Below are 24,775 nucleotides of genomic sequence, written 5' to 3' on the forward strand. Positions count from 1 at the left end.
GCTATTTAACCCTGAATCAGCCTTGATTCGATGGACCTATGATGAAAGTACCTTTCTTTTCACATGAAATAACAATGCAGTTTGAATAAGAATTGGCTTCAGTTTGTAGTATGTTGCGTGATCTTCTTGACCAGTGGTTCAGGAGGAGAGGTTTTAAAAGGGGCATCTAAGTGTCCTGTGAATTTTTAAAACTATGATTTACTTCTGTAGAAAATCGATTCTAATGTTTCACTCATGAGTATGATTGGTAAAATAAGATAAATGATCGTTTCCTATATTTGTTTCTAAATTTGTTGACTTCAAAATAGTTTTACATAACTTTCCAAACAAAGGCTGTCATAGCTGTAGGTGCTTAACAGCAAAAATCCGGTGGTTGTTGTGGTATTTGGTGGCAAAGACGAGGGCAAGTAAATTGATTATAGAAGAGAGTATAGCCAACTGAAATGATCTGACACAAGAATAATACACGTATTTTACTGAGTTCAGAGCTTCACTCTGGTAACACTGGAACCTATATCTATATCTTTATTACCCACAAGGGGCTAAACATAGAGGGGACAAACTGGTACTTAATTTATCGACCCTGAAAGGATGAAAGGTAAAGTCGACCTCAGCGGAACTTGAACTCACAACGTTACGGCAGACGAAATACCGCTGTAGAGATGGAACTAAATTATGCTGCTGTGCAAGAGAAAAGACCTGTCCAATACAAGGAAGAATACAAATGTAAAATGATGATGATAATGATGGTCAGGATAACGACGATGATGATGATGAACGGCAAATCTCACATCAGCTCAACTTTTTGGGAAGTGTATTAAACTACCATTAAACATTACCACCTCCACTATCTGTACCATCACCCCCAATAACAATTCTATCTTGTAGTATTAAAAGAGAGTGGTGGTGGGGAAAACATACGTCGTGGTGTTTATAGAAGATATTGGAGGATAGACTTGATAGGGGTGGGAACTACAGTTCTTGAGGTATTTAAGAGGGTGTTGATGAAGAGAATGGGTAAAGTGGGCAACTACGTATTTACTTATGCATGTTTACGTTTGGAGATGAAATCCCATCGAAATTAACTTAGCAATCAAAGGACGAGCGGCAAAGTTGGTCTCGGAGGGAATTCAGTGTAAATCTTATTCGACTTTACTCTTCGTTTTTCTGAGCAGACGATTTAATAGGTACCAGTCGAATACTGAGGTTTATTTAATTAATTAATCCTATCCCCTAATATTTGTGGCCTAGTGCCTATTATGAGAAATTTATATCGTTATTGTAAACAACTACGTAATACCTGATGGTGTTAAAAACACTCCACCCTGCTTCTCTTCAAACTTACGCTAATCCCATCGCAACCTGCTCTCTTCTCCAAGACGTCTATCAACACTTTACTCACTATCTGAACCACCCACAACTCGCTTCTCCCACACACGTTTTATAGTTCCTCTCTCTCTCTCTCTTACGGAAAGGTGCCTCCCCTTTATGTGAATACTACCGTCCCTACTTCTTCATTAAACTGATCTACATCTATCTGTCTATCTCCGTCTGGCTGTCAGTCTGATATACTAAATTAGTAAGAGAAGTAGGTAGCGCCATTGTTGTAGTTTAGTAGGAAAGCTAAGACCACTGCTATCACAACCAACATTACTACCATTCTCTCTTTTAATGTTTACTTACAAGCTCAGTTTTGTTTCACCGGCAATGCATTCGCTCTCAGTCACCTGCACTACATCTGTTTATTAACCAATGTAATAATTTTATTGTTAAATCAAGCACAGACATACGCAATTATACAAGAACAATAAGAGAAAATAATTATACGAACATTAGTGATCCAGTGTTCAGGATTATATTCTGTTCACTGAGAAGTGAGATCGTTGGCAAATTTACGTCAACAACAACAAACACAAGAAGAACAAAAGTAAACATAACCTTTAAATCGAAACATGCCTCGGTTAGCTGGGACCGAACCTACAGTAGTGGCCACACCGCCACATGCCCCGTCGCAAAAGAAACTAATTGTTTTAGTTGACATGGATATGGTGTTGTGTGATTTTGAATCATACTTTTTGGAGAAATACCGTGAAAAGTATCCGACGGAACCTTATGTGCCATTAGAAGAACGTTGTCAGTTCTACATTCGGGAACAGTACGCCACTATACGACAGGATCTTTCGGTGAGGATTGAACCTATCATAGATTTTATTTTGTACATGTTTCAGTCATTGGAATGGGCCATGCTGGGGTACTATCTTAAAAGAATTAGTCTTTTTTTTTTTCGGGTACATAAACAAAGCAGCACTGGTTGTCCAGCCGTGGTGGAGACAAACACAAACACTTCAGTTTCTGTCTACCAAATCCACTCACAAGTCTTTGGTCGGTCCGGGGCTATAATAGAAGACACTTGCCCAAGGTGCTACGCAGTAGGACCGAACTCAGAACTATGTGGTTGGGAACTAAACTTCTTACCACACAGCCACGCTTAACTTTTCATGAACATTTTTCTTATATATTTAGGTGATCTGGTTGTATAATAGTACTGTTTACTCTTTCAGGGAGTTCGAATTTTAACCTTCAGTTTGTGTAGGACCCAAAAGTTGTCAGTTATTTTTGTGGCCCACGCGTAAAATACAGATAGGAGTCTAATGATGGTCGAGTATTAATCAGAAACATATTGTTATAAATTAACAATATTTCTTTCAATTGTTTAAAGTTATTAATTTGGAAAACTGTTGGAATGGTATTCTTTTCGTTTTGTTAAAAAATATTTATTAGCGAAGAGAGGCAGTATTAATACGGAGAAGTAATATTTATCCTTACATAAACATGGATGTTCTACTAGAACAAACTATATTGTGGAAACGATCATATTGGTTTTCTGGTGCAAAATGTACTCTTGTTTATATCGCCAGCAGCGAGGTGGCGGGGAGGGGGGACTTATCTTCTTGCTAGCAATATAAACAAGAGTGCATTTTCCACCAAAAAGCCAATATGAGTTTCTCTCAGGGTATCTATTGCAGTATAGTTTGTTCTAACAGAACACCCACGTTTAAGTGGGTATAAATATTACTTCTTTACAGTTTGTGATAGTTACATCAATCATAGGAAGCGACACTATTAAAAACACCGCCCTCTATAATAATTATCACGTGACTATTGGTTTAGGTCACATGACATCGTCATAAAACCACCTGTAACACTGCTGTTATATAACAAGGATATTACATCTCCCTATATTGCTTCCCTTATGTCATGCTTATGACTTTAAACTGTATCTAGTTGTGGGGCTCTGGTTGATGAGTTCCAGGGCTTAGAGACCTCAGGTCTCTGCTAACACCTGCCAGGGTCCCAGCTTAGGGTTATTTAGCATGTTATGGAAGAAACTCCAAGCACTGCCTTGGAAAAGGAAAAAAAAGCTAGGGGAGTCAACCTTGACAGCAAATCAAAGAGTGGAGTCCCTCATATGGTCTGATGCTCTTTTGGACATCCTTCAGACAACTCCAGGGTAACTGGAGCTCTCCACTCTTTTAAAGTCACTCTAATGTAAAACCTGTAGCTTACTGGCTACTGCAGCCTTCTTAGACTGCTGGGCCATTGTGATCAAACCTTCAAGTCTAAAGGGCAAGATAGTATTGGGCAGACTGACTCTCACTTTAAAACTACGAAGAGCAGACAGATAGAAGAGATCTGCAGCTTTGAGAATTGGTTTATTTGCCACTTGATGGTAAGCTGCTCTTCCTCGTAATTTTCAGACAAAAAGAAACTGCTATCTTTCTTTGCCTTGTTCAACATAATTAAGAGCCATGTCATTGGTATCAACACCAACTTCATTTGGTGATGGGATATCCCCAGTCGTTAGTTGCTGGAAGCTGGCAACATACCAGGTTTAGGATCACACCATGGGGGAGCATCAGTAGCAAGAGACATTATTAAAAGGGCTTTTATCTAAAGTTCCCTCAATAGTGAAGAGCTGTGCTTTCTTCCAGTATGGGCAATCAACTAGTAACTGAGTAGAAACCTCAATAAACAGGCATCCCAAATTGTTTAGTAAAAGCTTTAATTCCCATTTTCAGATTCTTTATCAGTTTTTCAAACTGACCACTAGATACTTGATGGTATGGTGGCTTCTTAAAGAGTTTGCAACCCAAAATTCTTAAGCTATTCCTAGAATATCTCATTACAAAACTGCAACATTATTGGCAGTCAATGTATGTGGAATCTCATTCCTGGTGAAAATAGTTCTCATAACATTCATTACTGTTTTAACAGACTGATCATTAACTCTTATAGCTCCAACCAGAAAATGTAATAATTAGTATGAGTAACTCACCAACATTAAGAACATATCCCTGATCCATATGTACATATGACCATGGCTTTTCTTCAATTGGCCAACTATTCTCAGTAACTTTATAGGGTTAATCTGACTACATTGAGGGTAATTTTGATCATAATTATTGGTGCCATTACAATATTCTGGTCACCATGCTCCTATTCACTGACTATCTCTTGTAGCTATAGTTCCACCATGGATGTTATCATGTATAGCTTTTATGAAAATTTGTTGCAATACTACAGGAACAATGATGTTTCCATACAAAAAAATGTCATTAATTATTAACAATGAGTTTTTGTCTAATTGCTTTATAAAGTCTTTCACTTAGTAATTATTTCTTGTATTCATTTTGATTCAATTAACAATTTTAGACATACCTACATTATTTTTTTTGTTTCAGCTTTTATTTTCTGCACATCTGTTTCCATCAAATGAGTATATGATGTCTTCATTGCATTTTCATTTGTCTTTATTGATTCCTTGAATTTCATTCAGACAGAACATCCATGTACAGCATTATATTGCCTTTTATACATAAAATTTCAGTCAAAAGCAGCCAACTGGATTGTCCAACATTATTTTGTAGCACTTCTTTTCTGAGACTAATGAATATTAACTCTTATAGTTAGTTCTCAAGAAAACCTGTTGTCCTAATAAAAAGTTTTGGGCTCTTTTTACAGTACAAACAATCACCAAAGCCTCTCTTTCAATATTAGAGTAGTTAAAGGCAGTGAGCTGGCAGAATTGTTAGCACACTGGGCAAAATGCTTAGTGACACATTGTTCATCTTTACATTCTGAGTTCAAACTCCAACAAAGTCAACTTCGCTTTTCATCCTATCAGGGTCAATAAAATAAGTACCAGTTGAACACTAGAGTGTGTGCATTTGACTTACCCAACCCCCAAAATTGCTAGTCTTGTGCCAAAATTTGAAATCAGTATTGGAGTAGTTACTTTCAACTTAAGATAGACATCACAATAAGTATAGGACTGCAAACCTCACTTGAGACAGTACATCAGTAGTGATTATGATCTCTTTTGTTGTGTCAAACATCTGTACACTGCAATTAACTAAATATCTTTTTCAGACAGATCAGAATGCTTCTTCTCCATAAGAATATGGAGTTCTTTTCCATAGGTTTAAAAATTACTTATTTTTTTAGAAATAGCTAGAATAAATTGACTATAAAAATTAGTCAATCTCAAAATGACTAATTCTTTCCTGCTCTCTGGGATTTTTAGGTCTTATATCCACTAATATCATCTTGTTGAATATCATGTTTGGAGATCTTATAACCTAGGAGTTCTAATAGCCATACCCTGGCTGGTGGGTTTTTGTAAATGTGATCTTGATAAACTGTCATACGTGTGACATCTAATACCTTTACCATAACATAATATGACATTTGCTGTTTATATACTATACTAGTGCAACCTGTGCCAGCAGAAATGATGGCATGAAAATGATACGGAAAATAAAATTAAAATAACAACATTACAATCTTTATCCCAGTAACTGCTTCAACACCATGTTTCTAGTGAAAATCCTACCAGCAACGAGTTTGCCTTCTTTTGGATGGTCGTTTACCAACATTTTAATATTATTACAACTTCTACTTCTACTCAATGCAGCATAAAGTTGTCCATGGTGGAATACTGGTGATGGTAGGGTGATACCAACATTATTGAAGCTCTGCTCTTGTGATTTGTTTATGATCATTGCAAATGCTGGGATAACAGGAAACTGTCGTCTACTCTTACTAAAGGAAAAGGTTGCCTCAATAGGCCGGAGGCATGGAATAAAGGCCTCCTCTCCTTTCTTACTTCCACTAAGTATTTTTTGGGCTCGTCTCTCTTATCTCACTTCTTGTGATTGATTTAATAACCTTAATGTATTGTTTAATCTTCTTGCATCCTGTTCTTCCTGAGTGAGACTGGCTGTCTTTTGCCTTTGTCTCTCTCTGGCTAACCGTTATCTTCTGTCTGTTTCATTCTCCATAGCAGGAGGATGAGTATATTTAATACAATGGAACACAGACTTCAAAACAAATAAGTATATTTGTGTGTGTGTGTGTGCGTGTATATACGTTAGTTTGTTTACATTTCTGTACGTAACCATTCAAAGTCCAAAATTATACAGGATTACATTAATAGCTTACACACAGAGACTTAAAATTTTTTCCACAAACGTGTATGCGTTCTCTCTCTCTCTCTCTCTCTCTCTCTCTCTCCTAACCGGCTGAAATGGAAAAAGATCTTGACAAATTTCACTGCCTTGGCAAAATTCTTCATTCATAAATATTTACAAACATCACTGTATTGGTAAATATTTGTAAATATTTATAATTACCTTCCTTTATATTTAGCTTTCTTTAAACATACAATATTATCAAGCTTTCTTTCAATAGATAATATTTTAATTTTATGGCTTAAAAATTACTACTTATTTACTTATATTCTATTAAGTTTGTAACTTTTTAAAGAGAAAAATCTTCCAGAACAGTCAAACATCCATAGAGATACAGAAAAGATAATTTTTAGGTGCAAAATTCTTATTTACTTATCTTATATACTGTTATTAATGTTTACCAGAAAAAAAAATCAGCATTCATTGAATAAAAATTAAAATGTTGTTGAGAGAGAGAGAAAGAAGAGAGAGAGGCAGCGTTCATCAATAAAGTAAAAAAAGTTTTTGTTGAGAGAGTGAGAGAGCAAGAGGTGCTGTTTGATACCACTCCCTCTTTCATTGTTATTACCATTTTGTCTTGTCCCTCTTTTTACTCTGCCATTCCCTCATTGCATGATTTTGGACAAACTTACAAACAAGCTCATTAATATAATAGATGGCAGATGCATCCAATGCAATAATCTAAAAGCAGTACTTATTGTGGCTATTTCCTGAGTTTCATCAGAAATTCAGATTTGATGGTAGGCTCCTATCAAATCAATCTTTGTAAGCTTGTGTTATGCTATCTCAATATTTGGTGCTGAATAAAAATCACAACATATGCTTGTATTCACTTCTATCTTGTAGTTTGTACAAATATGTAAACCACTATAGAACTTGGGCATCACAACCAACTGTGAAGTTCATTTATTTCCTTCTGATTCAACTTAATTCATTACAATGTTGTTTAGCATTTGTGAGTAAATATGCATAAGAAATTGTGTCTCAGTTCATAATCTGCTGGTTTAGTGTTACAAACATCAATCTTTCATAGGATTCTTGCATAGGGACTTTTCTGTCAACAGTGCAAGTCTCAGTTCCAATATCTTTCAGTTTCTTAGGTAGCATTTAGGGTGTTGTGCAAGTATACTATTTACTTTTAGAATACTTGTTTTAGTCTTTTCAGTTCACTGGGTTGGTCCTGATATTTCTCAATTTTTTCAATTTGTTTGGTGTTGAATCTTTTATTACAGGAATTGCACAGTCTGTGTGTCTTCTGTTATTACAAATGAGATTCTTGCTTTTTGTCCTTTATAGTCATATCTGTCTTCTTGTTTTACTATTATTCCTTTTTTTCACCCCACCACCCTACCTCTCCAACGCACTATTCTTCAAGCTTTCTGGCATCTCCAGTCCGACCCGTCCACTTCAAACCTCTTCCCTAACTGACCCCTCCCCTCTTTCAAACGAGCTCATAACCTACGAGACCTCTTGGTCCACAGCTTCTTCCCTGACCCTACCTCCCAACCTGGCTCGTTCTCCTGCTCCCACCCACGTTGCCGCACTTGCCCTTGCCTCTCCAACACCACCCTCCTCACCGGCACCCATCATCGACCCTATCGCATCATCGACTCCTTCACCTGCACCTCCAGCATTATCATCTATTGCATCTCTTGCTCTCTATGCCATTCCCCGTACATCAGACAAACGGAATGCCGCTTGGCTGACCAGTTCGCGGAACACCTCCGAGACATCCTCCTCGCCAATGACACTCTGGTCTCACGCCATTTCCGCTCCACTGGTCACTCCTTGCAACACCTGTCTGTGTTCAGATTGTCCTTGCACAGAGGCCATCTGGATTCCCGCTTGCGCCGTGAACAGGGATCAATCTTCTCTCTTCGCTCTTTTATGCTATTTGGGCTCAACTCCCCCCCTTTCATCTAACCTCCCCCAGACTCCTACTTCTCTTCAGTCCTTTATCTTTTCACCCCTACTCTCTTTCCCTCCTCTTCCCTTCTTTCCCTTCTTTCCCTTTCCCCCCTTCTTCCCTCTTCTTCTCTCTTCTTCCCTCTTCCCCTTCTTTCTTTCTCTCTGCTCCCTCACTCCCCTTCTCCCCCCCTCCTCCACACCCCACCTGGGCTTTCCCCACTCTCTCCCCCTACCCCCCACAACATCACACCACACTACACTACACCATACAACATTACACATCACATCACAACACACCTCCCACAGCACACCGCCCACACACCCATCCCCACATCTTTACACCTACACATACATACACATATCACATCACAACACACCACTCTCATACCCATTCCCACGTCGCTACACCCACACATGCATACACATGTCCAGACCACCAGCCCTCTTTCACATGCACATACATACTCTCATACACACACGCACCTTTGTTTTGGGGGCACTTTCGTTTTGGAAGTCACTTGACCCTGTTATCTCCCCTACTGTCCCTCTAGTGTCTGACCTCTGACCTCTGCCTGAAGTCAGGACGCCATGATAGATCGTTAGCTCCTATACGCATTTTTTTCTCTCCTTGTTTTTTTTCTGTGTATCTTTCTGTCAAAGAGCGTAGGCTCGAAACGTATAAGACTTGTTCTATTTCTATTCCTGAGCGCCATACTAATACATTTGTTTGTTTGTACTCCACCTGCCTTCGTCTTTTGTTTATTTTCGTAAACCTTCCCATTATATATCCAAGTATACATCTATTGTATGCATGTATGTAGGCATCAGGGTTATGACTTTGATGTTTTTGGAAGTAAACAATTTCTTGTATCAAAATTCAATGAACAATTTCATATAAGTAGGAAAATAACCTTTATTTTAAGATTTTTTAAAGAAAACATCACCCCCAACTGAAGAAATCTAACACCCCTTTTGACCCAAATCATGCAAAATTCTAGTAAGGGGGTTCATAATGCCTACTCAAAGTTTTACCAAACTTGGTATGCTGACTTAATGCAATGCAGAACAGTACATCTCAAATTTTGGCTTTCAAGTTTAAGTAACTTAGAAGTTATAGTTTTTAATTTATTACCACTTAAGCCCTACTTTAGGAAATATCCTATTCCTCTCCTTTTTATTTCTGTGACACTAAATACTCTGACTATATTAACATTTTATTCAGAATAGTAGGTTTATCCAGCTAGTGTATCTAAGATAATGTCTCATAAGAAAAGTGCTTGTGTTATTCAAAGAAACAAGATAATCTGGATGAAGAATCTCGTGCAATTTCAAGACTCACATAGGAAAAGAAGACCTGTTCCTCTCGAAGAGCATTCTTTGGGAAACAACTGCAGGATACCAATGAAACTTCAAATTATCCATTGCTGCCTGTTCTTTGGAGGTACAAGAAAAGGAAGGAAAGAAAGAACAAAGGAAATTTCAAAAGAAGTAAATCTTTTATGGCAAAAGAAATTAAATTTCCCATATTTATCAATTCAAAATGTACAAGTAAAAGTAGAAAAAGTGCTGAATGCCTATGTTAAATGTGTAAAACAGAAAATATGATTCATTGAAAGGAATTTTTGACATCCCAAAGGAAAACAGTGAATGGCTGTGCAGTGAAGACAGAAGATTATATTATCTTCAAATTGAAAGCAAGAGACAGGTTCAGTATGCAACTGGAAAGGCAGCAAGTTCCAAAAATAACCATCCATCCAAAAGAAGAAAAGTGTCCTTAATGCCAACTTCAACCAGAGCAACTCCAGAGTCATCGTCAACGCCTGAAACAGAAACTGAAAGTGAATATCAAGAGTCTGAAAAATCAGATGAAGAATCCACACAAACAAGGAGAAAGTATAGTGAAACTGGAACTGCAACCAAGTTAGTAATATCTTCCAAGCTATCAACCCAAAAAGCAGCAACAGTTTGTCGACATTTATCTCAAGATGGAATCATGTCGAGACTCCTGCCCAATCTGGTATTTATAGATTGACTATCGAAGAAGCTGTTAAACTAAAAAAGAAAATGAAGAAAATACTACGTTTAGAAAACTGGTCATTGCTTTTTCATAGTGAACATGTTGATGACCAAGAATACCAAGGGCTAGTTTTTAAAGAATGAACAGAAAGAAGTTAAGTTAGAAGCACTCCAATTACCAAAGGGAAAAGTCAATACTGTTATGAAAAGAATAACAAATGTTTTAGATGAATACAATTTATGGAACTGTGTAAAGATGATTGTTGCTGATACAACGAGTGTTAACATTGGGAAAAGAAATGACATTGTCATTCAGTTGCATAGGCTGTTTGCTCAAAAGGGTTTGAAAGAACTGCAATTTATTGGTTATCAGCATCATATCCTTGTTAGAGTTCTTCATGTTGTAATGGATAACAAACTTGGAGAAAACAGGTCATCTCCCAATATTGAATATGCATTCATCCCAGAGCTTCTAAGTAATTATGAGAAACTCCAGGCTAATTTCAACAATGGTGAAGAAAAGATTACTGAATCAGCTGGGTGGCAAGATGGCATGAAATTTCTATTTCATTCGACCAGTGTTTTTGTGTTTCTTTGAAGAAACCGGAAAATTTCTTACTGTAAAAGTTAAAAAAATATCCAACTTAAGTAATGCAAGAAGGAATTCTTGAGCAATCTTAGCTCTTTTGGCATTTATTCTTCTACCAGAGAAAAAAAGTTTTACTTCTCAATATTTGTTGATTCATCTCACAGCTGGGCAGATTTTTGGTTCACTGACCAAAAGTTCAATGTACATGGTTATCAGAAATTATGTGGTAGCCTGCAAGTTCATAAAAAAGCATTGAACACTAAAAAAAAATTTTGAAGTCGAGAACCATCAAAACTGAAAATTCCCAGAACAAATCAGAGTACCATACGGGCAGTCAAGTGCCTTCATGATCTTTATGATGTTTGTAAAAAGGAGAAACTTCAGCTTTGATTTATTTAATCTAACAAAACATATTAATTCTTTGTTATGTTTAAAAATTTAAATGCTAACATTCAGCACCCTTTTTCTTATACAGTTATTTAAAATTGGAATTAAACCCATAAAGTTATAAATATGTATTGTTTTTTAATTTTGTATGTTATCAAATGCTTATGGTGGCCTCTGTCTTAAGATAGCCTAGTTTTGAACCATTGCATAGAGCAATTTCAATTCAGTAATCTTAAAAACGTATATATACCCTTTTATTCCACAGCCCTCTTGCGTTTACTATTTCTGCATTGCTTTGAGTCGTAAAAACTTGAGCAGGCGTTATGAACCTCACCTAGAATTTTGCATGATTTGGGTCGAAAGTGGTGATCAATTTCTTAGTTGGGGGTGATGTTTTTTTTAAATAAACCAATATAAATCTTAGTTTCCTTATTTATATCAAATTATTCATTGAATTAGAGTATAGGGTTATAAGGTTGTGAAAAAGTCATAACCCTAAAATGCATATATATATGTATGTGTGTATATATATGTGTATGTATATATATATATATGTATGTGTGTGTGTGAGTGTATATAGGTATATTACCTATAGATGCAGGCATTGCTGTGGTAAGAAGCTTGCTTCCCAACGACATGGTTCTGGGTTCAGTCCCACTGCATGTCTTCTACTGTAGTCTCAGGCTGACCAAAGCCTTGTGAGCGGATTTGGTAGACGGAAACTCAAAGAAGCCTGTCATATATATATATGTGTGTGTGTGTGTGTATTTGTTCCCCAACCGGTGCTGGTGTGTTTATGTCGCAGTAACTTAGTGGTTTAGCAAAAGAGACTGATGGAATAAGTACTAGGCTTAAAAGGAAATAAGTCCTGGGGTTGATTTGTGTGACTAAAATCCTTCAAAGCGGTGCTCCAGCATGGTTGTAATTAAATGAATGAAACAAAGAAAAGAATAAAGAAATAATATACTGGAGCAGACAATGGATCTTGATGCAGTCTTTGGACACATTGGCTCTTGTCAAACCATCCAACCCATGCCAGCATGGAACATGGCTGTTAAATGATGATGATGATGATGAATCACACGCACACATATATATATATATATATATATATATGCATATATTTATACTCACATATTTGTATGTGAGTGTACACATATGTATTTATTACTCACCTTCCACCCTATCACTCATTAGTGAAACTCAAACACTCAGATATGAATGCAAAACAGATTCTAACATATTTTCCCATCACACCATATATTCTGAATGAAGAATAACCCCAATAACTATGCTGTCCTCCCTTTCTCCCCCAACCACACAGTCTAGGCTTCCCCCCCATTTCTCATCACCAATATAAAAAGCATTGACATTATCTTTTGTATCTTGTTATATTAATACACCTCTACTATCATCTATTCTAGCAAGTTAGCTTTATGATGCGTGGCCTAGTTCTTTACAGTTAGAGGGTAGCCTTCATTCTATCAGGTGTACATGCACACAAACGTACATAATTATACACATGCATACTCATACAAACTCAGGCACATGACATACACACAGATGTGAACATAGACAAACACATACACACACCATATAAGTATGTCTCGGTATATAAGTTTACAAACAAAAGGCAAAGGCACTCGATTTAGAAGCATAGTGTAATTTTTTATTGTAGTACTTGAGATTTCTCCCTGTTACTATTCAGAATGTTGAGAAAATCTGTTGCCAGTCATATCAGATTTGATTTGTGACAGACCCCCTTGGCTGCATCAGAATAACATGTCCATTACAGTATATATATATATATTATGTGTATACACACACACACACACACATCATCATCATCATTTAGCGTCCGCTTTCCATGCTAGCATGGGTTGGATCGTTCAACTGGGGTCTGGGAAGCCAGAAGGCTGCACCAGGTCCAGTCTGATCTGGCAATGTTTCTACGGCTGGATGCCCTTCCTAACGCCAATATATATATATATATATATATTATATATATATATATATATATATATATATATATATATATAATATATATATATATATATATATATATATATATATATATATATACATACATATATACAAGTGAGTGGACAAATGAAAAAAGGGCACTCAACAAATTTATTTGGAGTTACATTTATGGATCAAAACAGTTTGATTCAAATTCATTGGTACTCTTGAATTTCAAGTGTGATGCTAGTCATCAGCTGAATTTGAATTTTGAATTCAAAATGGCTGGCAACTAGCATCACGCTTGAAACTCAAAAGTACCAATGAATTTGAATCAGTGTTTTGATCCACACACACATATTATTCATAAGTATATATATATTACATAGAAAAATGCGGGCATGAAAAGTAATATTCTTAAGATTATAAACCTGGAAAAGTACAGGACAAGTTATTACACCTGTAAACTATTACTTCAAGTAAAGTAAAGAATAAGAAATTTTTTACTTAAAATATTGCAGCGAAGAATGCCAGTTCTAATTTATCACTCTTTACAGTTCTCATCTTTTAAATCTATAGTACAAAACTGTTCTGCTAATTTGTAAGTTTTTCTAAGTAGTCACTTTTTTCTGTATTTAAGGTAGTAAATTAGCCAAATTCTTCTTAAATAAGTATAGTGTTATTTGTAAACTATAATAGAATATTTTTTAATATTCAAATTGTAATTTTAGCTGCAATATTTTAAGTAAAAATTTTCTTATTCTTTACTTTACTAGAAGTAATAGTTTGTCCTATACTTTTACAGGTGTAATAACTTGTCCTGTACTTTTCCAGGTTTATAATCTTAAGAATATTACTTTTCATACTCACATTTTTCCATGTAATCCATGATTTTTCCAGGCATTGCTGTTATAAGATAATTAATAATGTGTCAATTAATAATTTAGGATCTTATCTTTTAAAGTACTGGGTAGCGGGATACATTGGCTGCTAATTTTAGCATATCAAGCAACCACATAGAGGCTCTTTCATTGGTTTGATTGCGTGATGAGAATTTTAAACACATATATGTATAATAGGCATATATATCATCATCAGAAGTTAGAGAGTAAGTCAAAAGCAGAGAGTTCTGTGTATTGACAATTATCAAACATGAATTTGTCCATTGTTACTCTGTAACTTGTGGCGAAATAACTTCTAAAATACAAAATTTTGTCAAAAATGATAAGAGTAACCTCTGTTGTATGTGACACATTGTACCAGTGTTGGAAGTTTGAAAGTGTTTAATTAAAAAAAATTAATTAAATAATCTGTATATCAAATTGAATAGATCCAAAATGGATAAAAAGCAAAGTCGACCTTGGCGAAATTTGAACTCAAAATGTAAACACAGGCGAAATACCACTAAGCATTTTAACTGGCACACTAATGTTTCTGTCAGCCAGCTACCTTAGGATGTAAACATTCATTTTAGCAATATATTCTTTATTTTTATTGCTTAAGTCTTACTTCCTTACTCTCTTACTTACTGACAAGAAAATTTGTGGCATTTCACCCCATAACTTTTTTTCTACTAATTTTTGTTCAATGCGACTAATGACTCTAAATTCTCATACATTTTTCTGTCATTTAAGCATAAGAAAAGTATACTTTTATTTAAAAATTAAAAAGTTTATGTTAATTGAAGTTGAATAGGTGCCTTGGGGTCACTTATATTTTGATGTAACTTTTTTCTACTGAAGCAAATCTCAAACTATTAATGCCAAAGTGTAGCTGAGGAGGTGTCTTCTTTAAAACTGTTAACAGTTTGCAATTTAGTTGAGAACTGAATTAATAGTGAAGCTTGGAAGCTGCTGTGATTGACGAAATGGTGGACTTAAGAATATATTCAACCACTACCATGGACGCCAAATGTTATATGATGATGACAATGATGTATGCGTATGTATGTATGTGTATATATATGAGTGTGTGTATGAATATATATATATGTGTGTGTATGTATGCAGGCATGGCTGTGTAGTAAGAAGCTTGCTTCTCAACCACATGGTTCCAGGTTCAGTCCCACTGCATGGCACCTTGGGCAAATGTTTTTTCTACTATAGCCTTAGGCTGACCAAAGCCTTGTGAGTGGATTTGGTTGATGGAAACTTAAAGAAGCCCATCATATATATTATGGGCTTCCTGTTTGTTTTCTCTGTCCTGTTTGTGTTACCAATTTATTTTATTTAATTTGCTTTGTGGAAGCAACTGTTTTATTGAAAGCGTATATTGTTGTTAAATGCTTGAAATAGGAGACTAGTAAAACAGCCAACAACCGATGAAGGGCTGTTCTTTATGTTGTTTGGTTTGTTTTGTTTTCCATTTGTGTCTTTCATTGTTTGAAAGAATAGTTCATGTTCCATGTACTTGTGCTTCGTATTTTTTTGTTGTACACATTTTGTGTCATTCTGTGCCCACATATGTATGTATATATATATATATATATCGAACCGTCCAACCCATGCTAGCATGGAGAACGGACGTTAAACGACGATGATGATATATAATAATAAATATTAGGAAATAAATCCAAATTTACAGGGAAAATCAGATTTAGGATTGAATCCAATTTTATAGTAAAATAATTATATATATATAATATATATATTATTTATATTATTATATGATTGAATGCCATGCATCCTCTTCGAAGTAAGTTTATAATTTTAATTAAATTCCATTTCCCTTTGATATGTTTAAATACTGTAAGTTTTTGGATAATTTTCGGTTAATAAGTTTAGCGGTTTTATTGTAGCCAACAAAGGACTGCGTCTGCACAGTAAATTTGAAAAGTTAGCTCGTATAAACACGAGACAGGTAGCCTTGTTCTGTCTCGTGTGGATATGTTTAGCACTAGGTTGGACCTGCTGAAGAAAATCAAACCTTGTGAGTTCTCCATGACTCGCTAAAAGATGATCAGAAACCAATTGTTCCAAGAAACTAGATGGTAAATGTTCTTCATTTCCAAATTTGTTCCTGTCGAATTTTGTCCCGAATTTTTTCTGGTCATAGAACTTAGCTGTTCTTTCTAGCGCGTAGAATCCCTATAAGTGGATTCTCTATGTGTTTAAATATACTCTATATCGTATTTCTAATTTACAGTCTTTTGACTAAAATTTTTTTACGCGTAAATTTTAATTGAATGTTTTTAATTTTAATTAAATTCCATTTCCCTTTGATACCCAGTGTAAGCTATGGACGCATAAGAGGTGCAGCAACATCAAAGGGAAATTAACTGATAAGATAGCTTTCATGTGTGGCAGATGCACAGGGACAATAGACACCACAGATACTCAGAAAACAGATTCCATCACACTCCAGGCGGAGAAACTAGAAGTAGTTGATAGTTTCCGCTACCTGGGTGACCAAATTAGTAGTGGAGGTTGATGCTCAGAGAGTGCCACCACTAGAATACGAATAGCCTGAGCAAAGTTCAGAAAGCTCCTACCCCTACTGGCGACAAAGGGTCTCTCGCTCAAAGTGAAAGGTAGATTGTATGATGCATGTGTGCGAACTGCCATGCTTCACGGTAGTGAAACATGGGCTGTGACTGCAGAGGACATGCATAGACTTGAAAGGAATGAAGCTAGCATGATCCGCTGGATGTGTAATGTTAGTGTGCGCGCACGACAGAGGGTAAGCACCCTGAGAGAAATGCTGGACATAAGAAGCATCAGATGTGGTGTGCAAGAGCGATGCTTGCGATGGTATGGTCATTTACTGCGGATGGATGAGGAGAGATGTGTGAAGAAGTGCCACTCCCAAACAGTTGAAGGTATCAGGGGGAGAGGTAGACCCAGAAAGACATGGGATGAGGTAGTCAAGCATGACGTCAGAGCGTTGGGCCTCACTGAGGCAATGGCGAAGGACAGAGATCTCTGGAGATATGCTGTGACTGCAAAGACCCGGGCTGCTTTCTGCACCAGTTCCGCATAGCCCCTGCCCATTCAAAGTACCTTGGATTCCAGAACATCCTGCTGTGCTTAAGGAGACCTGTTGAGTCAAGTACATGAACATCGAAATAAATATCAATGGAAATAGTAGTTGTGATACATGTGCTGGTGGCACATAAAAAGCACCATCTGAACGTGGCCGTTGCCAGCACCACCTCGACTGGCTTCTGTGCCGGTGGCACATAAAAAGCACCATCCGAATGCGGCCGATGCCAGCGCTGCCTCAACTGGCTCTAGTGCCAGTGGCACATAAAAAGCACCATCCAAATGTGGCCGATGCCAGCGCCGCCTTGGCTGGCTTCCGTGCTGGTGGCACGTTAAAAGCAACAACCAATCGTGGCCGATGCCGGACTCCCCTGGCACCTGTGCAGGTGACACGTAAAAAGCACCCACTACACTCGCGGAGTGGTTGGCGTTAGGAAGGGCATCCAACTGTAGAAACACTGCCAGATCAGACTGGAGCCTGGTGCAGCCCCTGGCTTCCCAGACCCTGGTCGAACCGTCCAACCCGTGCTAGCACGGAAAACGGACGTTAAACAATGATGATGATGATGATGATATATAAGCGAAACATCCAGACACTGAGATTTGAAATCAGATTTCACTACTGTTTATCTCATCTGTGGATAAATTTTAAAATTGATGATATCACCAGCAGTGACATAGGTGGATCACAGGTGCAATAGCTATGAATTATAAATTTTTACGAAGTGGTGGGATGCTTAAACAAGCATCTAGAAATAAGAGCTAAAGTCTTAAATTTATCCATCATACCACACCTAGATAACAGAGAAAAACAGTATGTGAGGAAAACAGAAAGAATTAAAACATATAACAGCACAAATAAAAATATGCAATTAAGGATATCCACATACCAGGTTTCGGCTTCTGAATATTTAAACCCTGAGCCTCGTCAGTGTGACCTACCGGCTCATAATCCATAGCTGTCTTTAATCCAGATTCTCCATCCCATGTCAGCACAGGAATCAAACATCGGATTGAAAGAACTGAACAGTGGTATAAATATCAACACAATTATTTCTTCTTCTTCTCTTTCTTCTTTCTTCCCTTCTCCAGCGACACCCCTTCCAGATACACAGGCACCCCACACACACACACACACGCACACACACACACACACACCACACACACACAGGCGATCTCACAAAACAATGATAAAAAGAAATCCAGACAATTTTTTGAGAAGTGACATTTTAACCCCCTTGAAGTGGCCAGCTAAGTTTGCTAATTTCTAAAATCGAAAAATCATTTACTGACCAGTTGCAAAAATATAAACACGCTTTTTTTTTCTCCCCTCCTCCTTCCTTTCATTCCCCTTTCCCATTTAACACTCCTTTCAGATATGCAGACACCCACACACACACAGGCACATACACACATACACACACACACTCTCTCACAAGACAATGATAAAAAGGAAATCCAGACAATTTTTTGAAAAGTGATATTCTGGCCCCTCCTTGGAGTGGCCAGCTTGATTTACCATTGCTAAAAACCAAGAATTGATTGTTATTGACAGACCAGCTGCATAGATATCAACAACAAAATTTTTTCTTCTTTCTCTCCTTCTTTTTCCTTTCCTTCTCTCTTTTTCTCTAACACACCTTTCAGATACAAAAACACACACACATGCGCACACACACACACATACACACACACAAACACACATACACACACTTTCTCTCTCTCTCTCTCTCTCTCTCACAAGAGAATGATAAAAAGGAAATACAGACAATTTATTGAAAAGTGACATTTTGCCCCCCTTGGAGTAAACAACTGATTTTGCCATTACTAGAAGCAAAGAATCAATTATTATTAACAACCTAACCAGCAGCAAAGAGACCAACAAAATTTTTTTCTTTTTTCTCTCCTTTTACTTCCTTTCCTTCTTTTTCTTAAACACTCTTTTCAGATACAAAAAAACACAGACACACATACACACACACACACACGACACACACACACACGACACACACATGCTCTCTCTCACTTTCTCCCCATTCATCACCCTCTTGTACTATCTTATATCTCTCCCCACCACTACACACTCAATAACACTATAAAAAGAGTCAAATTTTCACTAAGAACTTGGTTCAATTTGACAACTCCGCTAGAATGGATGAAAGCACTATATATATGATGTATGATATATGATATATGATGTATAAAAACATGTAATATACAAATAAATATTTGTAAATATAAAACCATCCGGATTTCTGAGTATCTCATTTCTTCTAATATATAATACCTGTACATCATCTCCAAACCTTCTAATATATATATATATAGTCATATCTATGCTGATAACATGAAGAAGGGGCTTATTGCTTATTTTCCATTCACCAAAGTGATCGGAACTTTGGCCAGGAGGAACTGATGTCATCAGATGGTAAACAACGATCATCGAGTACTTCGATCCTGTATTGTAACACCCTATCATTGGTGGGTCAGCAGTGGTGGCCACATTACTGCTCACTTTCTCATGCTGGCCTCCAGTTTAACTCCTTTGTCTTGCTCCATGACCAGCAAGAGGCTCTTTCAGCTGCCTCGCCCATCCTGCACAAAGCTACCCATTGTTACTTTCTTCTCATTCCTATGGTTGTAAGGCATCTTCCTTCAGACTGGGCAAGTGTTCCCTATAGCCAGCTTCAACTGGGAAGAGCCATGATGGCCATCCCTTCTCACTGCAGTTCTACAAAAGGCTCTCGTACTTGCTTTCCCCATGCCAACAAATGATAGGAATAGTGGTTTATTTTTAGCCAAGTATTTCTTCTACAGTTTCCTTAGTAGGAAGATTGCATCCATGGTACCTTGAGACATGAAGCCAAATTGCATTTCATCTAGGTCTACCAGTCACAAATCAGTTGTGCTATATGACTCTCTCTCTCTCTCTCTGATATTCATAACCTGATCCAGTAGCTTGCTTCCTCTATAGATCCTTCTCTTTAATGTGTCTCCTCTGCCTTTGTAGCAGTTTATGATGATACTACTAGACATTGGATTTGATTCCTTCTTGTATAAATTGATTGTTTATCCTAGCAATAATCATGTACCCTGTCTCACCAAATATTTTGAGCATCTTCTCAACTATCCTTAATGGGCTGGCAATTTTCCCTGTTCTCATGTCCTTCATTGCTCAATCTATCACACTGCTGTTAGTTTGAACTACTCGTCCCTCTGTAGGTTTAGCATGAGATTATAACCCTTTATCCCATGCTCTTTCCACATTCAATAATCTCCCATCAGATCAAATCCATGCTTATTTCTTGTCTTCCATATCAGTGGTGAACATACTTTCGTCATTCTGAATACTTTTCTCACCAATGACACCGTGGTCCTTTCTCACATGCTGTCTTGCAATCTTCAACAACACATGCTCTGATCCTGATGTTACAAGACATTTTCAAGTCTCTTCCTTAGCCAAGTATAACTTCTAGCTTATACTTGTATGCCTTTCTAAGCCATTTGAAAATGCTTCCTATTACCACCTTCTTTCCAGCATTTCCAACACTGTCTCTTAACGCTTACTACTTGTCATCCACATCATTCTGCCACCATGTTACTTTTAGCTTAGCTGGAATTTTGCTCCAACCACATATCTGAGTTGTAGCCTTAAGCAGGTTATTTTAGAGGAACACACAGTTTTCACTTAGGCTACAGGTATCAAACTCAACTTTCCTACAGTCACAAAATTAGAATTTTTAAAAATCTGTTCCCAATTTCAGGATCTTTTAGTTTCCATATCTTCTTTCTCCATGTTGTCTTTCATTTCTGTGCCTGCCAGCTTCTGACTCTGACGTAACTAGTTACTAATCTATGTTGTGTTGTGCATTCTTCACCAGGAAAGGTACATACACTCTTACACATACACATAATATATGCATGTATGCAGTCATATCAACAGACAATTGTAAGTTTCTCTCTCTCCCCACCTCTCTCTAATATATATATATATATATATATATATATAATATATATATATATATATATATGTATATGTGCATACATGTGTATGTGGGTGGCTGTTTGTATGTGTGAATATGTGTAATATATTCCAGTATATTTTTAACCATAAGTAAACAAAAAAAAAAAATGAAAAAAGAAGATATTAATAATATACATACAAACATATATATGTATATAAACATATATATCAAGAATCTAAAAATGTTTTAGAAGTTTTTCCAAACTCTCCAAAACATTGGAATGTAATTGGTCAGGATTTGTTTGTAAACTATTTCTAAATCTACTAAAATATTCTGACAGCTTTGTTATGTGCCACATATGGTTGCTGGTAATGGTTATAAATAACATACAGTCTACAGGAAAGAGATAGACAGATAGATAGAGAGAGATAGGGGGGGAGAGGGGGGAGATATAGTGAGAGAGAGATAGTGAAAGAGAGAGAGGGAGATGAGGGTGGGGGTGTTATGTATGTATGTTTGTGTGTGTGTTTTGCCATATTTTGTCTATGTAGCTGCAGGCAGGGCTGTGGGGTTGAGAAATTAATTTTGTAACCCTGTGTGTTTCTGTCTTTGAATCTGCTGTGTGACTCATTGAGCAGGTGCCTTCTATTGTAGCCTTTGGTTAAATAATATCTTGTAAATGGAATTTAGTAGATGGAAACAGTTCAAAATTCACACTACAACCATATCCTCATCCACCCACACTATGTATGTAGATATTTGCACGTGTGTGGGCGTTATTTAGTAGTTCAATATTTTAGATCTTTAAAATAGATGAAAAAATATTATTAATTACAGGTGGTACAGGTGTGGCTATGTGGTAAGAAGTTTGCTTCCCAACTACATAGTTCTGGGTGGCAAGTGACTTCTACTATATCCTCTGACTGACCAAAGCTTTGTGAGTGGATTTGATAAAAGGAAACTGAAAGAAGTCTGTCGTGTATGTATATGTTGTCACTTATTATTATATACATAGGTGCAGGAGGGTCTGTGTGGTAAGTAGCTTGCTTACCAACCACATGGTTCCGGGTTCAGTCCCACTGCATGGCACCTTGGGCAAGTGTCTTCTACTATAGCCTCGGGCCGAACAAAGCCTTGTGAGTGGATTTGGTAGACGGAAACTGAAAGAAGCCCATCGTATATATGTATATGTATATATATGTGTGTGTGTGTTTGTGTGTGTGTATACATATAGACATACATATATATATCTACATATACACTTGTATGTGTGTGTGTGTGTGTGTGTGTATATATATATCATTCATATCTACCTATTGGTCTGTGTCTATATATATATATAATTCATATCTATCTATCTATCTATCTATTTGTCTGTGTGTGTGTGTCTCTCTATATATATACATATGTATGTGTATGTATGTATGTTTATAGTACATCTTTGTTTATGATACATGTTTGTGTGAGTGTGTTCATGTTTTCTATCTATACAGTTGCTTGTTTGCAGTCTTACCATGAAAGCTGATCCAGGCTTGTTGATGTTTTGACATGTTGACTTGTTGCATGATTAATTTATAAATATATTTATGCTCATTTATACGGCGTCATTTGTTTTCAGTTGTCTATGTAAACAAGTTCAGGTTATTGTTTGATTAACTGGAAACAATTGAGAGTTGGCAACAATCAGGGCATCTGGCCAAAGAAAACTCTGCCCCCACAAATTCTCATCTGATCCATATGAACATGGAAAAGTATGTGTTAAAATGATGATAATATATAAATCAACATTACCAATATCATTTTTACATTTGCTTTCCATACTGGCATGTATTGGACAGGTTGTTTCAGCCTAAGTCAGTTCTTGTTTGGAGTTTTAGTCCTCTTTGATAGTTTGGTAGATCACACCTTGCTTGAATGTTTGTCATTGTTTCTATGGTTGGTTGTACTTGACTGAGTGTAGTTTATCATAGTATCAGCACTATGTACTTTGCTAAAAAAAAGGTGTTTTTTCTGCTCAGTATTGTTATTTGTATGCTACAGCTCTCTCTTCATTTGAAGAGAGAGCTGTTGCTGAAGATCTAGGATGGAAAGAAGAAAGATCAAGTGTATGAAAGGAGAGACAGAATGATTGGGGTGACTGAATGGAGGAGGAGGGAGAAAAGAGAAAGACAGTTCTAGATGTAACAAAAGATGTAATACTAATAGTATTAGTAGGATGTTATAGGACAGTAATCCTAGAAGATAATGGGTGAGGGCAAGTAATGGATAGTGTCTAAGGGTTAGCGGTAAGAGTGTAATGGATGTTAATAAAGAGTTACCTGAAGGAGGGGCATTGGATACTAGCCCTACAGATAGGTAGTGTTAGCTGTGAAGAGTATGTACAAGTAATGCATAGTTAAGATGACAATGGTAATAAACTATAGATACCTGAGGGAGAGGGAGTGAAGGTAGGGGAGGACTGTATGAAATCCAGTGCTGTCTATCATTATAGTAGCTCATAGTGTGAGTCAGTAGGTTCTGGTGATGGTTGGGTCCTGTTATCTTCCCCACTTATTAAAACTTTTGTCTTTAACTAAGTTTAGATTGAAGTCTCCCAATTCTAGATTGGCTATAAGAACTAGCTTATCAATATACAAAAGTACTTATGATTAGGCTATAAGAACTAGCTTATCAATATACAAAAGTACTTATGATTAGGCTATAAGAACTAGCTTATCAATATACAAAAGTACTTATGATTAGGCTATAAGAACTAGCTTATCAATATACAAAAGTACTTATGATCAGCCACTTTTAAACGTCTTTATTATGGCTTGTCCTTGATGGATTTCTACCAGTATACTAAATTCATTGTTGAATTTATTGCTGATTCTTACCTTGTTGAGTGTGCCTCTCCACAAGTCATTCATCTCCCAACCAGATTACACTGTAGAAACCTGTCAAAGGCCTCTAGTTGCTGAATTCCAGGTATAAGACTTACTTCGAGGTAAGTTCTTCTGGAATTGTCTCAGTGGTACCTACTTTTTCCTGGTACAAAGTTCAACAGCATTTCATGTATACTAATTCTCTTTGTAATCAGTTATACAAGTTAGACTTGTATGTGATGTCGTAGTGGAGAAGTGGTAGTATTGTTGTTGGTAGCAGTGATGATAGTGGAGTTGTAGGAGAGGAAATGATGATGATGACAATGCTGACATTGGGAGTGATGGTGGTAGTGTGCTGTTGTTGTTGTTGTTGGTGGTGGTGGTGGTGATGATGATGATGATGATGATGATGATGATTCTCTTTTTAGGTGAAATGTCGTGAGATTTACTGTGCTGAAGGATTCTTCTTGAATATACCTGAAATACCAGGAGCAGTGGCTTCTGTCAAAGAGTTGAGTAACATGGAGAAGTAAGTATTTATCTGTCAGTCTCTTTATTAATCTACTCTCCTTGG

At 36.8% G+C, this 24,775-nt stretch overlaps 1 protein-coding gene across 1 annotated transcript in view; it reads left to right on the forward strand.

Moving 5' to 3' along the window:
• Positions 1-1,010: 1,010 nt before the first annotated feature.
• Positions 1,011-24,775, forward strand: part of LOC115214168 (5'(3')-deoxyribonucleotidase, cytosolic type) — a 41,535-nt gene continuing 17,770 nt past the window's right edge. Inside the window, exons 1-2 of the mRNA XM_029783252.2 lie at positions 1,011-2,183; positions 24,630-24,730. Coding sequence (XP_029639112.1) covers positions 1,953-2,183; positions 24,630-24,730 — 332 coding nt within the window. The 5' untranslated portion in view covers positions 1,011-1,952. The remainder of the gene's footprint in view (positions 2,184-24,629; positions 24,731-24,775) is intronic.

Source organism: Octopus sinensis, linkage group LG7 (genome assembly GCF_006345805.1).
Source record: "Octopus sinensis linkage group LG7, ASM634580v1, whole genome shotgun sequence".
Lineage (NCBI taxonomy): Eukaryota > Metazoa > Mollusca > Cephalopoda > Octopoda > Octopodidae > Octopus > Octopus sinensis.